Source organism: Protopterus annectens, chromosome 1.part0 (assembly GCF_019279795.1).
Source record: "Protopterus annectens isolate FY-2018-M chromosome 1.part0, PAN1.0, whole genome shotgun sequence".
In the NCBI taxonomy this organism is placed as follows: Eukaryota; Metazoa; Chordata; order Ceratodontiformes; family Protopteridae; genus Protopterus; species Protopterus annectens.
In genome coordinates, this window is record NC_056725.1 from 1,293,720,778 (window position 1) to 1,293,735,594 (window position 14,817).

Sequence of the window (14,817 nt, forward strand, 5' to 3'; positions counted from 1 at the left end):
TGTGTGTGTGTGTGTGTGTGTACATGCATACATGTGTGCAAGTGTATTTTGTATGTGGATAGGTGGATGTGTGTGGGAGAGTGAATGAGGAGGTGTTTGTGCTAACATGATTCATCGGCCACCAGAACTGATTATTCCAAGGACTGCAGAAAAGCAGCTGTTAGCACTTGTGATAATCACCAAGTGATTCAAAGACATGCAAACTAGTTGATAATGAGGCCTTTCCTCATTTTGGCTTATGTTTCTCTGAATTGCTAGATTCCATGATTATGCTAACAGGCCCTTTTTACTGCAGCCTTACTGCACATGCCAGCTTGTCTTTGAATCCTTGTCTTTGTTTTGGACTGATGACTATCACAGGCATATTCTCCATCAAGTTAATAGGCTCATATACTGATCTATCAGAATTCTTGCAGTCATTCTTTCAGAAAAGGCTATGTCAAATCACAAGCAAAACTGCAACTTAAAAGAGAAAATGGCTGTTTTGCGTCACCATTTCTACATTTGCTTATGAAATGAATACTTATATTTCCAGAAAACTCAAAGTATAAAAACAAAATAAATTATGTGCTTCTAAACCAAAATTATGTGAATTGTATGTGGAAGGGGTAATAATATCTGGGGGTTCAGGGTTGGCTTCATGGTTAAGGTATTTGTCTCACAAACATAGATAGTAAGTCAACAAGGGTGAGAATCAGACCCGGTATCTTATGCTTGTACTAGTCAGCTGCACACATAAAATCAAAGAAAATGACAAAATTACATATTTTCTGTAGTTCAAATACACTTTCTTTCTCAACTATCATTTCTTTTCATAAACAACCTGCTTCAACTGGGGGGGGGGGGGTCACAGTTCTAAAATCCTGCTTTAGTGCTTCATTTTTCACATATCAGGGCTGCTCTATATGTATGTAATTTTCGGAACTATGAAAAACTACAGCAATTGTATGATATAAAATAATGAGTTCCACCTGCCTTTTCCATTTCTGCTAAGAAAGCATCAATGAAATCTCTTTTCTCAGATGGATCAAATGTTTCCTTGTGTTGCTTGATGAAGACCAACAAGAACTCCTCCATTTTGCGTTGAATTTTAACAACTTTTTGATGAGGCCCAGGAAAATGAATAACCCAAGGGATTACATTCAACACCTACAGTACAAGAAAACAAAATGAGAGATCAGACAACATAAATAATATAATACTTAAGAATGATAACATATGTAAGAGTATTAAATGTGAATTTATAGTCTTTGACAAATGTTGCAAGGAATAACGTCAGGGTATTGACTATGCATGAGTAAGTTACTGTAGTGATTTATTTTGTTTTTAAATGTTTTTTTATTTCAGTCTGATAATCTTGAAAATGGACTGGTTATCTGACTGTCTTCATCCACAGCCCAGACACCAGGGGGGCAACAGAAAATAGAATATGATAGATGCAAGTAACAAAAAAGGAAACAGAATAGTGTAGTATGCAACAAAAATATTTGCAGGTGCTTTCATGTAATATCATAGGGAAATGTTTGAAATGTTTTTGCACTGCACCTGCTTTTGTTGAGAACAGTATATCGCACTGCACTGTATGACAGAACTAGAATGACTGAAGAAGAGAGGCAAGAGCTTATTTACACAGTATCATATATTATTCATTCATATACATAATAACTTTGTTACTGAAATATTATTTGCAGAAATACATAAAAATCTGATTCAGCCACTATTAGTAAGTTATGTATACATGCAAGATTTTCATGAAAGATGAAATATATTTACCCATTTTGCAAGCTTTATGTCAACGCAAAAATCAGTAAACATGTGACTTGATTTCACTTCCTGTATACAATACTGCTACATTCTTAGCAGTTTTATGTATAACAGAGAAATTACAGGTGAGTAATTAAATTTGCCATAACAGTAGATGTTCAAATGATCACTGCTGCAGTAGCCTAAGCTATATGGGTTACATCCTGCATAGGATATAACAGCCACACAGCTTCCAAAGCTTCAGGGCACCTTCCACATGCCCATACAGAGCTGACTAAAAAGTCAAGTATGGGCACCAAGCCCTTCAGAGCTTTCAGGTCAACTATGAGGAGGAGGCTAAGCCCTTAGGACATCGCTAGCAAAAGAAAAATAAATGTCCATACCCTTGCAACACAAAAGCATAAAGAAGTAATGGGAAGGGGGGCAGTTACTGCATCAGTAATCATTTGAATATCTGGGTTCCTATCAGAAGATCGAATGCTTAAATTTGCTAACGCTCTTATATGGAACTTTAAAACACAAAACCTAAAAATGTTGAAGGCACGGAACATTGATTTTTGTCACAGGGAAAAAAAAATCAATGGGCCATTTTCTGTAGTTTGCTGTTTTTTCCACTGTGGTGCGATCTCTGAGTTGGTATATTTAAGATGGGGGGTGAAGCCCCCCACTTTATTTTGGCTGTACATATTTTTTGGGAATCAGTGAATTTTTCCCTGGGAAAAAATTTGATAATCTGGTCCTTTGAAACTTTAAGGTTTCGCGTTTTTAAGTTCGATAAAAGAGCGTTCACTATTTTTAGTGTTCGATCTTCTCATATAGACGTGAATATCTACAGTCATGGTAAATCTGCTTACATGGTTTTACTATATCCATCATTATGATCACTACTGCAGTAGCCTAAACTATATGGGTAGATTACCACAGGTTAAAAGAACTAGGAGGAGGAAGGTGAAGGGTCCAGGAGTCCCTGAAGAATGGTCCAACCAAAGCCTGTCCTAGACTTGGAGAAGAAATCTAGTTTATACTGCTTTGTGAAAGTATGCACAGAGGACCAATTTGCTGACTCTAGAATGCTTCTTAAGTTTAACCCTTTCCAAAAAGCAGTAGATGAAGCCTAAGCCATGGTAGAATGAGTCCTGATCCCACCTGGAATAGTTTTGTTGTGGTGGGAGTAACAAAATTAATAGCTTGAGACAACCATTTGCAAATAGTCTATTTTGACAGAGATTGTCCTTTCTTCTTACCTTCACAAGAAATGAGCAACTGATCAGAAGTTCTGAAAGATTTTGTTATGTCAAGAGAGTGCTGGAGTTATCTGTGGACATATATGGAAATAAGTACAATTTCTCCCTCATTTATAGGTTTGGAAAGAATAGGAGGAGATGAATAGTTTGGCTTAAAGTACACTTGGATACCACTTTAGGCATAAAGGAAAGATTCATTTTCAAAAGAACCCTATCATTGTGGAAAATAAGATAAGGTTGACCACCATTAAAGCTTGCATCTCAGATAATCTTGTAAAAGTCAGGACAATGATTAAAACTGATTTCCATGTTAAGAGTCTCAAGTTAGCCTGATCAACTGTTTCAAATGGAGTAAGTATTAACTTCTTTAACACAAAATTATGATCCCAAGGAGAAGCTATTTGTTTTCTGGGAGGCTTCTTATGCAACACCCTTTTCATTTTCAAATGAGACTACAATGAAAGAGCTGGATCCATGGGTAGACATGATAAAATGGCTGACAAATGAACCTTGATTAAGGAGTAATATAAGCCATAGGATAGCAACTCACATAAATTCCTTAGAACCAGAGAAACACTGGCCCTGAATTGATGCTGGTTTTCTTGTTGGCACAAACTAAAAAAAACTTGCATTTGCTAATGTACGGTTTTCTAGTAGCAGGCTTTCTTAGCTCCATTAATACATGCTGCACATATTCAGAAAAAAGGAGACTAAAAAGTATTAGGACCCTATCACCTAGGCAGCAGGTATAGTTATTTGGGTTTGGAGTGTATCAATCACCATTGATGTTGTGTGAGTAAATTCAGCCTGTAAGGAAGCTTGTGGTAATTATCCTTGGCCAATTTCAAAAGAAGGAAGAACTGTTGTTTCTGGGTCAAAAGGAGTCAACACAATGATCTTTGAGAATTCCTTCTGAATCTTCAGAAGTACCCTGGAAATCAGTGGAAAGATTGGAAAAGCACACAGGAGCATTCATGCCCAAGGAAAAGATAAGGCATCTGTCTTCTATCCCTTTATGCATGGAGCTATGAAACAGAATTTTGCCAGTTTAGTGTTTAGGGAGTAAGAAAAAAGGACTACCTGAGGTTTTCCCCACAAGTAGATCAGCTCTTGGAAAATCCCCAGTTCTAGTTTCCATTCACAATGGTCTGTCTTGATCCTGCTCAGCTTGTCTGATAAATAATTTTACTCTGATTGTATATAAGATGCCTGGAGAGTGAGACTGTTCTGTAAAGGTATATTCCCGACTAACATGGCTAGTCTTGCTTGTTTATGTACCACATCACTTATGATGTTGTCTGTAAACACTTGAGGATGCCCTGGGGTCCACAGATGATTCAGACAGTTGAGAGCATTTATAACAGCTAGCATATATTTCATGCTTGTGTGTTTTGGTCTCTTTTTTAGTCCCAAAGACCCTGCACTTTTATGCTCATTGACACTGCTCCCCAAGCAAAGTCTGGAGCATTTGCTATTGCTGACTCCTTTGGAACAGGAAAGCTAATGGGAGACTTGAATTCTGAGAGATTTGATGTCACCACTACATGATCTCCCTTTTTACAACTAATAAGACTGGAATTTGAAAAGTCACTGGGTGTTGATGCTGGAACCATAGATATTTCAGACAGCATTGTATCTTTCTAATCTGGAATATTCGAAGAGGTATCATAAGAATCATGGATGCCATGAGACCCAGAATCTTGAGGAATTCCCTAGCTAAGACAGATGTCTGAGTGCAAAACCTCAGTAACAGATCTAAATATAAATATATTTTTTCCTGTGGAAGAAAAGCTCTTTGTACCAGACCTCCCAACCATTCCAAACTACTCATTTTCTACAGAGTTTTGGGGTCCAAATGAAGGGGTGCCACAATTCCCGAGTGGCACCCCTTCATTTCCAATATTTTTGCTTTGTTTTTTAATTTTCGCTCTGTTGGAGCTGACATCATCACATGTGCAATGACATCAGTTATGTCAGGCTACCATCCAGCCAGAATTGAGCTCAAGGAGCTCACATCATCATTTCCAGCTGGCCGAAATTGAATTGTAAGTGGGCGGGAATGCTGAAACTTGTTTGCGAGCAACAGCAGAGGAACGTGCAAGCAGGAACATCAGAGTTTGCAAGCAGGGATAACGGCAAGCAGGGATAACGGCAGAGGGAACTACTCAGGGTAAGCTTTGAAGTTGGAACAACTCATTTTTCAGGGTAAGGTGTGTGTGTGTGTGTGTGTGTGTGTGTGTGTGTGTGTGTGTGTGTGTGTGTGTGTGTGTGTGTGTGTGTGTGTGTGTGTGTGTGTGTGTGTGTGTGTGTGTGTGTGTGTGTGTGTGAAAACACCCCCATTTAATGCACCTGGTGGCTAGAGGTATTCAGGCTCAAACCCTGTACCTTTGGTAGAGGGTAAAATGAGCCTAATATCCCTAGCCAGCACCATTTCTGAGCTGTGTCCAGATTTATTTTGTGCAAAGAGTTGAGAGCTATGATGAGAAGTGAGAACATTTGTTTTGTGCTAAGAGTTGAGAGCTATGATGAGAAGTGAGAACTGAGAACACAATTTGTATTCCCCCATTATTGTTTTTGTGCTAACAGTTCAGACTTCAGAGCTATGGTGAGTGAGAAGTGAGAACTGAATTTGTATTCCCCCATTATTGGCTTTGTTGTTTATCCATGTTTTTTGTGCAAAGAGGTTAAGAGCTATGTTGAGAAGTGAGAAATGAATTCACTAAATGATAGCTATTAAGTTTCAGTCTTCTTATTTTTCAGGAAGCTGCTGATTTGGCATAGCTGTATGTTGTTCTGACTGAAGTGTATAGGGTCCTGGGTTCAAAGCTTGCCAGTGAAATGCATGGTGGTAACACAACATTTTATTCTAGCAACTTTACAAAATTATACAAGCAATGTTTAAAATGTGTCCCTGTTTTTTGACCTTTTGTCCCCTTCTCCCCAAAAAATGAAATTGAAAATAAGTGCGAGACACTGTGCAAGATGCCTATGGCTTACGCTACTGTCATTCTATTTATAGTGTGGGTGTGGAAGTAGACTTTTATGATGGAAATGTTCTGAATTGGGTAGTTTTGTCATTATTGGTTCATATGTTTTGTTTTATTGCCATACAGCCTACTGGTAAAATGTTCAAACAATACATTTAAAATGTGCTCTAACAAGTGTGTTGTATTATACAAGGATAACAATTTAACAAAGTCAGGAAGGTATATAAAGAAAAGAACACATGTATGTTTCTTGTTTTGTGTGCATGGGGCCAATGATTTGAAAATAGCCCAAAGGTAATCTTTATCCACCACTGGCCAGATGCATTTTCTTTGGATGTGGTGTGGGTTTCAGTGCTGTTTCAATGAATGTGAGTTTCAAGGGCAGAGAAGTTTTAATGTCAAGCCTATTTTTATTGTGAGACAGCATTGCTTTGTTTACCAGATGATGTCTATTAGTGTTTCTGCTTTGTTGTGCTCTAAAATGTAAAAATAAAATCCAAATAATCATTGTAGAAGTAATGCATGCATACATTAGTGTTTATATTAAATGGGGTGAAATATCCAGGTAATGGGACACTGGAATGGTGACAGGGGGACTCTGGTGCCATATTTTGGTTGTCTGTTCTTCAGTTTGTGTTTGAAAGTTGGCATCCCACAATTCCATTCGAGTGGGTGGGGTTATGTAAATATGTATGCAAATTATATGTTAATCAGCATAGATTTGTACCTATTTTTCATGGGCCTTGTCCAGATTTTTGATGTTTCCAGGTTGAGAGGTATGCTTTCTACTGATATGCTTTGTACTGATGTGTTCAGCAGATACTTCAGAAGTACACTCCTGCGAAAAGGAGTCAGAAAAGACTTCTGAATGTTCTCTTGAAATACCAGCCTGTGTAGGAGATCCTTGACTCAAGGGTCAGATTCATGACAGTTGAAAAAAGGCTCCGCAAAGATAAGCAATGCATCTAGATATGGAAACCTGTGGACCCCCTGCAGTCTGCAGGGGCTATCACAGGAGCTAGACAGTTTGTAAACACAGAGCAGTGGATAGCCCAAGGGATAAGGCAAAGAAATGATAACATGATATAGACACACAAAATCTTAAGAAATGCCTGTAACATGGATGAATAGGAATATGATGTTATAGCTTTTAAATCTAAGGTTATGAAGAATGTTAAACGAGGAAGAAGGGGTAACAAGGTTGTGAAGTGAAAGCAATTTGAACTTTGGCATTATCACAAACAGAAAAGTAAAGCAGGAAGTAATTAGGTTAATAAACAATATGAAAGGAATATAAAGTCATGGACGAATGAAGGCCTGGAAACTCTATTTAATAGAGAATAATTGGGACATGAGCTTACATTCTGGATTCAGAAGGTTGTGATTGGCAACTGTGAAAGGCTGAAACTGATACAGGGTTATGAGAGAGATGAGCAGGATACTAGCTATGGACAAAAGAACAAATTATAGTCTTTAGTTAAATAAGTAATATTCCACATAAATAATAGTCAGTCTCTGGAAATGTTTGTTAGAATGAGTTTTGGGATATGACTCTATGGAGTATGGCAAGACAAAAACATTTTTTTTACAACACTACTGATGTTTTATGGCTGCAGACTCTATCCCTTTCCTTTATGCTAAATGTATAATTACTTTAAAGGAGTCTTAATGTAGATAGGCACCATTGGTTATATTTTTACACTTTTTATTTTCAATACTTTTATAGTGGGAAAGTTTTACCTTACATTGAAGTGCACTTCACTCTTGGAGGGCAAAAGAAGACATATCCCAGCAAGGAGTTTGGTAGGTGCACAGAAACATGTTCTTGTGTTGCTATCAAAAAGATTTGAACTTCTGGCCACCACTTTTCCCTATCACTAAATTGTGAAACCAATGCTGCATTTTAATGCAATTACTCCTGCAGTTATTATTATTATGTTTTTATTCATGTACTTTTATTTTTTTTCCTTTGTAAAATGCAGCTGGCATGCATGTTAAAAAGCTCCAATTTCATATTCCTTCCAGTATTCCATGTTTACATTAGCAGCCGAAGACCAGGGTAGTGTGTTACATACATGTGTGTCGTCCTGTACATTCGCATGTACATTACCAAGACATACTACCTGATTTGTGTCAGTATAGTGATGAAACAGGAATGGCATCCTTCTTGCACAGTGCCATTATTTAAAAAGTATGGTATTTATGTTGAAAATAACAATATTGTAGAGCAGCAATATAATATGGCAGGGCCATGAGTAATTAAAAATGTTTACTCATGGTGGTGGGACTGTAGTCTAGCCACTCAAGCTGCACCCCTTGACTAAGCTGCAGTCTTAAACCACATGCCATCAGTTACATGTTGTTTTAGACTTCACTAACAAGATTTTATGAAAAATAAAAATTCTACAGAATGTGCAGTAGTGCACACAGATGACACTTGTAAGAATTTGTGTGCAGTAAATTGTGCAAGTGTACAGAACGTAAAGGATTGGTTATGAAAGGAACACACAGAATTATGGGTTAAAGATAAAATAAATTGCATTTCAGCTGTCACAGCTGAAGTGCAGGCAGTCAAGTTACCACATTTTCAGAAACAGTCTATTATTTTTAGAAATGCTATGACAGACTTGGAGTGTCCAGTAAAAAAGTGTAACAGTTTCAGGTTGTGTATGGCATACCATAAATGACAGTCAAGTTAATTCATAAAGTTTTTACAGTTAAAGATGTGGCAAATAAATTTAGCAGACATTGTTAAGACCCTTGAATTATGGTAATAAAGTGCTGCAATGCATAAATAATATGTTGATACAGATAGAGACAGAAAAACATTCACAAATATTAAATGGTATTTTGCTAGTTTACAGAATGTAAAATTTAAAGTCACTGCTGCATTTTAAAAGTGATAGTACAGTATAAAATTCAGGATCCCATGCAAGAAGACCTTTGAATTATGGTAGTAAAGTGTTGCAATGCATAAATAATCCCAGGGATTTAATAAAGCTTACATGGTGCTAATCTCCGTGTAAGCATAGCGGCACAGCTCAGACATGGAGTTCTGAGCCTGTGTGATCCAGTAAACAAGGCTGGGGGCATGCACGAGCCTCCCAGCACTATTTCAGCACAGATGCAATAGAATAATGCAAATCATCTAATTTGCTGATAAAAAACATGCAAATGAGGTAAGTTTGTGATCCAGCAAGCAGACAGGCATCCGTGTTGGAGCCGTGTCCACAGCAGAAATTTATTCAGTTAGTAACCATGAACATTTCTGCAAAAATCAAAATGGGGGCATGACAGCTCAAAGTAAAGCATGTATTATGTTTATTAGGCATGCCTATGGTCATTGGCATGCCAAAGTGTTTTAAAATTGCAAAAATCAAAAGTTATTTTTGGCCAGTTTTGGCCATTTAAGCAGAGTGCAACAATGTGCAAACGTGATCATGCAGAAAATGAAACAAAATCAGTAAAAAGTCAATTAAATGTGAAACATGAATTTTGACATTATAGTGGGCAGCATGCAGACTCATAACAATAACAGGTAACAGTGGTTGTTAAGGGCATAGGCTCCGGTGTAGAGCTGTAACTAGGGTGTAAGCCAGAAGGGTTATGTAAATCAGCTAACTTAATTGAACAGCAAAATGGGAGACTGTGTCCATGGGTACCTAACCATGTAGAAGCTATAATGTGGTGGTGTAAGCAGAAGAAGCAGCTGATATGAAATGGGTGTGTGTCATGCTTAGTGTAAGCACATTGGAGCTCCGGGGCTCCTATTTGTGCTCAGCTAAGCACAGCTAAGTAAGGGTGTGTGTCTGAGACTGCTTAGCTGTGCTTAGCTGGTTCAAGAAATGAGAATCATGTTTGTGTCCAGGGGAAGGCCTTTTCTGCTCAGCAATCCTTACACTAGCTAAAACAGTTTGCACAGTGCACTGCAGGGCTTAAACACAGTGGAAATAGAGAAAGAAAAAAGGAAATAGCATAATAAAGGAAATGAACTACAAATCATTAATACAAAAGCTGCCACTCACAGTGGCCCATTCAAACCCTTCAGTAATATAGCTAGCAGGTGGAATGCATCATAGTCAGCCAATCACACAGGCAGCATGAGCAGCACACCAGTATAATATATGCAAACACCTTTCAGTCTGTTTTTTTTCCAACAAACTCTGCACCATCGGGAATTTTACCTGACAAAATGATAGGGGCTGATGCTGTGTTGCTACATCTCTATGTGCTACAGACTGAGGGCAGTGATAAGAATAATGCTGACAATGGGCCCAGACTGAGGAGGAGGAGAAGAGTATTCAGACCCAGGGTAATCTTCCAGGGGCTACATGATCTGAAGATATTAGATTCACTACAGGGAGGACAGGGACATACTTCACCAAGTCACTGAGCTCTGCCGTCCTCACCTCAGACCCAGAGCCAACAGAGGGAACCCATTTTAGTTGAAACAAAGGTACGTGTAGCCTTAAGACTACTAGCTACAGGTACTTTCCAAAGACCTACTGGGGACATCATGGAGGTCTCACAGGCATCTGCATCCAGGGTGCTCCACCAGTTCCTGTATGCATTGCTACTACATGCTGGTGAGTACATTTATTTCCCCAGCACCCCTGAGGAGAGGACCAGCAATATGCATCTCTTCCACCATGTAGCAGACTACACAGAGGTACTGGGTGCTATAGACTGGACTTACACCCACATCAAAGCACCACCCGGTGAAGAAGGTAGAGTGTATGTCCACCACAAGAGCTATCATTCCATCAACTGCCAGGTTGTGTGCAATTCTCAGGGCATTATCATGAATGTGTATGCTGGCAGCCCTGGCAGCTATCACAACTCCCACATCTGGCATGCCTCACAGTGTACCAGGCATTTGCCAGGGGGGACATCCCATATGGCCATCTAGTGGGGGATGCTGGCTATGCATTGGAACCATGGATGATGACACCCATCAGAAATGCACAGACACCCACTGAAGAATGCCATAATGAGGCACACGCACAAACTAGGAACTCTACAGAGCATGTGTTTGGGATGCTCAAGTCACGGTTCCACTGCCTTGACATATCTGGTGGAGACTTGCAGCCATATGTGTGCACATGTTCATAGTATGTGCCATGCTACAGAATATGATCCTGTGGAAACAGCTGCAGCAGGAACATCACAGAGAAGGGGCACACAACCCCTACACCATTGCCAAGGTCTCCACAAGCACAGAGGGACTCGGAGGAGGAAACCCTTGTAGGCAGACGTAGATGTGCCCAGTATGCCCTGGCCTTGGCAAAGATGCATGCATAGCACATACACTGACACCTTAGGGACCCAGGGACTGACACCTCTCCGACTCGCACACACAGTAAAATGGATGCTGCACACATTACACTACCTGTAACTTACCATGTATAGGCTGTGCACTGTGTGCATCTGACAGAGTCAGCCCTCAGACAACATCCTCACAACTGCTGCAGGGACAAGGTAAGTCACTCTTCTTAACAATAGATGAATGGAGTAATATGTTTTGGTAGCATATTTAAGGTATTGTTGCATGTATGCAAGGGAATGGGGTGGCCTACCAAGATAGCAGCAGACAACTGACAGCTATGTGGGAGAACAGGAAATGCCTGCCCAAAACTGACTTTCACAGAGTATGTAGTAGTTCCCTAGGTGACAAAATGTACTTCAGTGTATGTGAGAGACAAATAAATTGGGGAGTCATAGGTCACATGCATGGATGTCTATGTTGTGGCTCCATACTCATCCCTCAGCCTCTTCCAGCAAGTCAGCTCTAGTAAACCATTAAGAAATGTCTGGCAAAGGCCCACAAATAGGGACAATGATGAAATAGTCCTCTTACAGGCTTACACAGTGATATCACAGCAGGTCTTGTAGTTGCATGAATTCTCTGAATGGTAGGATGTCTGAAATTCAAATGCCTGCCATTACATTCTAACCTTCAGTCTTTAGTGATATGCCAGTATTCTACAAAACAGGCACAACACTATGTTAAATGGAACCAAAAAATAAAGTCAACATCTGCACAGTCTGTGCAATGTGTACAGCTGACAGGTATGCAACCCCCAACACACACGTGTTCCCATAGAAATGCAGTAACATGTATGTTTGTAGGGTAACAGCAGCAGAGCACACATTCCCAAGGCTGTCCCAATCAACTTGATAACTTGTTGCATGTCCACAATATGCAGGGGTCAATGAGCTATGTATATGCATGCTTAATACTGTCAGGAGGTGAGCAGCACTTATTCTTGGCTGTTGTGGCTTAGGGCCTAGCTACAGTAATGTGGTTGGCAGGGTCCATGTTCCAAGACCTTCTGTGACAACTATTTTGCATGCAGCTACAACTATGGTAGGAGTTGTACACACTGTGCAGAAGTCAATATCTGTCACTGCAGGAAAGCTGGACAAGTCAGGGACAGGGGGGCACACATATGAACAGTACACAGCTCGGAGTAAGATACACAGTGCCTAGTAGGGCAGCAGGTACCTGAAAGTCAGTGTATGGCCAGGTGTTAAATGGCTGCCACCTTACTGTGTCAGCACTGACAACAAGTCACTGGTCAACATCCATAGCCCTGGAATGACAGGCTGCCACAGAAGGATCACGAGTATGCCTCGTATATTTCTTCTGCTTGTCCTAACATTGCATTTGCCTGCAAACTTTGTGCCAAACAAGAAAGGTTCATGTCAAAACCTAATGGCAGACAGTAGAGAAGCAGGCGTCATACCTGTAAGAAAAAGCAAGCTTATAACAAACTGGTCTCCCAGCTGTCTATGTTTGGCAGAGCATTATTAACACCCTGTCCCCATGTGTGGTCCTGTGCCTGACTGTCATATATGGGCCTGTATAGATGTCAATCTGTGGCAGGTTGACAGCTAGGGCCAACATGTAGCCACATAATAACACAGCAACACAAACCATCTGAGGTATTATCCTTATGGATCATTATGGATTATCCTGGACCTCATTAACATGAACATTGGCAAACTCCAAATACTTGACCCCACACAGTCTGTCTTCCTCAAGGGGAGGTATGTCAGTAAACTCTGGATGACTTCCCTGAGACACCAAACAAAGGCATGGATGATGGAATGATGGTGCACTCTGGTCACCTTGACTCAGACAAAGCCTTACACACTATTCCCCACTTGGTCATAGTATATGAGTTCTGTCAACTAGGCATCAATCCATATGTTACCAGATGAGTAGCAAACTGGTTCATTGATAGAACTCACATAATCATAATAGGGGTAGCCAAGTAAAGCAGTGCACCCGTAATGAGTGGCATACCGCAGGGATCGGTCTGGGGGCCTTTGGTATATTGGATATACTTCCCTGAGGTGCAGGCCAAAACACTGACCTATGGCTGACCACGTTGGCTGATGACTGCAAGCTGAGAACAGTCATCAATACCCAAAGTGATGTGGACGTCCTACAAAAGGGTTTCACCAAAACAAATGACTGCTGCCAGAAACATGGCCTCAAGCTGAATGCCTGCAGATGCATCATCATCCTCTTTGGGGAGAATGATGTCCCCACATATTATCACATGAACAACAATGTCCTACATACACAATCAGTAGTGAGGCATTTGGCCACCCAGGTTGATAGCAACCTGAAGTCTGAGCACCATGTTGCTTCCATTGTATAGAAAGCTTCATAGATGGGCCAACACAAAAGTAAAGGTATCCTATCCAGGGACAAAAAAGTCATACGATCCATGTATTCTATGCTTATAAGGCCAATTATGTTGTACAACACCCCCTTCTGCATGTACCTCACAAAGCACATGCAGCAGCTGGAGAGACCACAGAGGTTCCTCACTGGGAGAATCCAGGACCCCAAACATCTACCCTACACAGATAGGCCAACAGGACTGTTCCACTACTCAATTCCATACAGACTCCCCAGAGGTGACCTCTGTCTGGCATACAAAGCAATCCAGACCTGCCTTGATGGGACTGTTGCACATCTGGAAGTCAAGGCCCACTTGATCAACCTGTAGACACAGCATCGACATGGTCTGTGATATCAGTAGGGCTTGTTGGTGTGACAGATATGTGTCCCACAGACTCCCCATCTGTGGAATACACTCCCTGTCCATATCAAACAGAGCACCTCAATGCCCCTTGTGAAGTGCTCCCTGTATAAGTGCATAGGAAACAGAAAATACAGTCCTGTGATTCCACCTGTGTCCTTACTGTACAGGGGCTCTGGGTGCTGACATATCTTAACATGGGCTACACTATCATCTGCATTTGTTATAAGAGTGTCAGGGCTAATAGCCTAGTAACCTCTTATCAACCTATCAACCTATACACAAATGTTTGTCACTGATTCACCACATTACTCTATACTGCTCTGCCACTGGCATACCTGGAAATCACAGTGCTATGTGGAATATACCACACATATAATGAACATCTCCACTCAGTAGAATGCACTCTGTACCCATATCCATACCTCTCAACCTCTTAGAGCAAGAAAACTGGACAAGGTCATAAAAAAGTGGGACAAAGGCCCAAAAATAAGGACAATATTTAAATATTGCTCTCACAAACTTAGAAAGTTGATGGAATAACAGGTTTTGCATTAGCATGAATTTTCTGAAGGTTATTAAGTCTGAAACTGAAATGTTCTGTCATTATTTTCTAGCTTCAGTCTTTAATTATTTGCCACTAACTTGCCAATAAACCACAATTTTATGAAAAATGGACCAAAATTATGAGACAAACATCTGAACATTCTGCAAAAACTGTACAGTTGAGAAGGTTGAGTCACACCAGGATATGACTTTTCAGTT

At 40.2% G+C, this 14,817-nt stretch overlaps 1 protein-coding gene across 1 annotated transcript in view; it reads right to left on the reverse strand.

Moving 5' to 3' along the window:
• Window positions 1-14,817, reverse strand: part of LOC122797682 (cytochrome P450 2D6-like) — a 612,415-nt gene that overhangs the window by 352,522 nt on the left and 245,076 nt on the right. Inside the window, exon 5 of the mRNA XM_044066222.1 lies at window positions 976-1,149. Within this exon, the coding sequence (XP_043922157.1) occupies window positions 976-1,149 (174 nt within the window). The remainder of the gene's footprint in view (window positions 1-975; window positions 1,150-14,817) is intronic.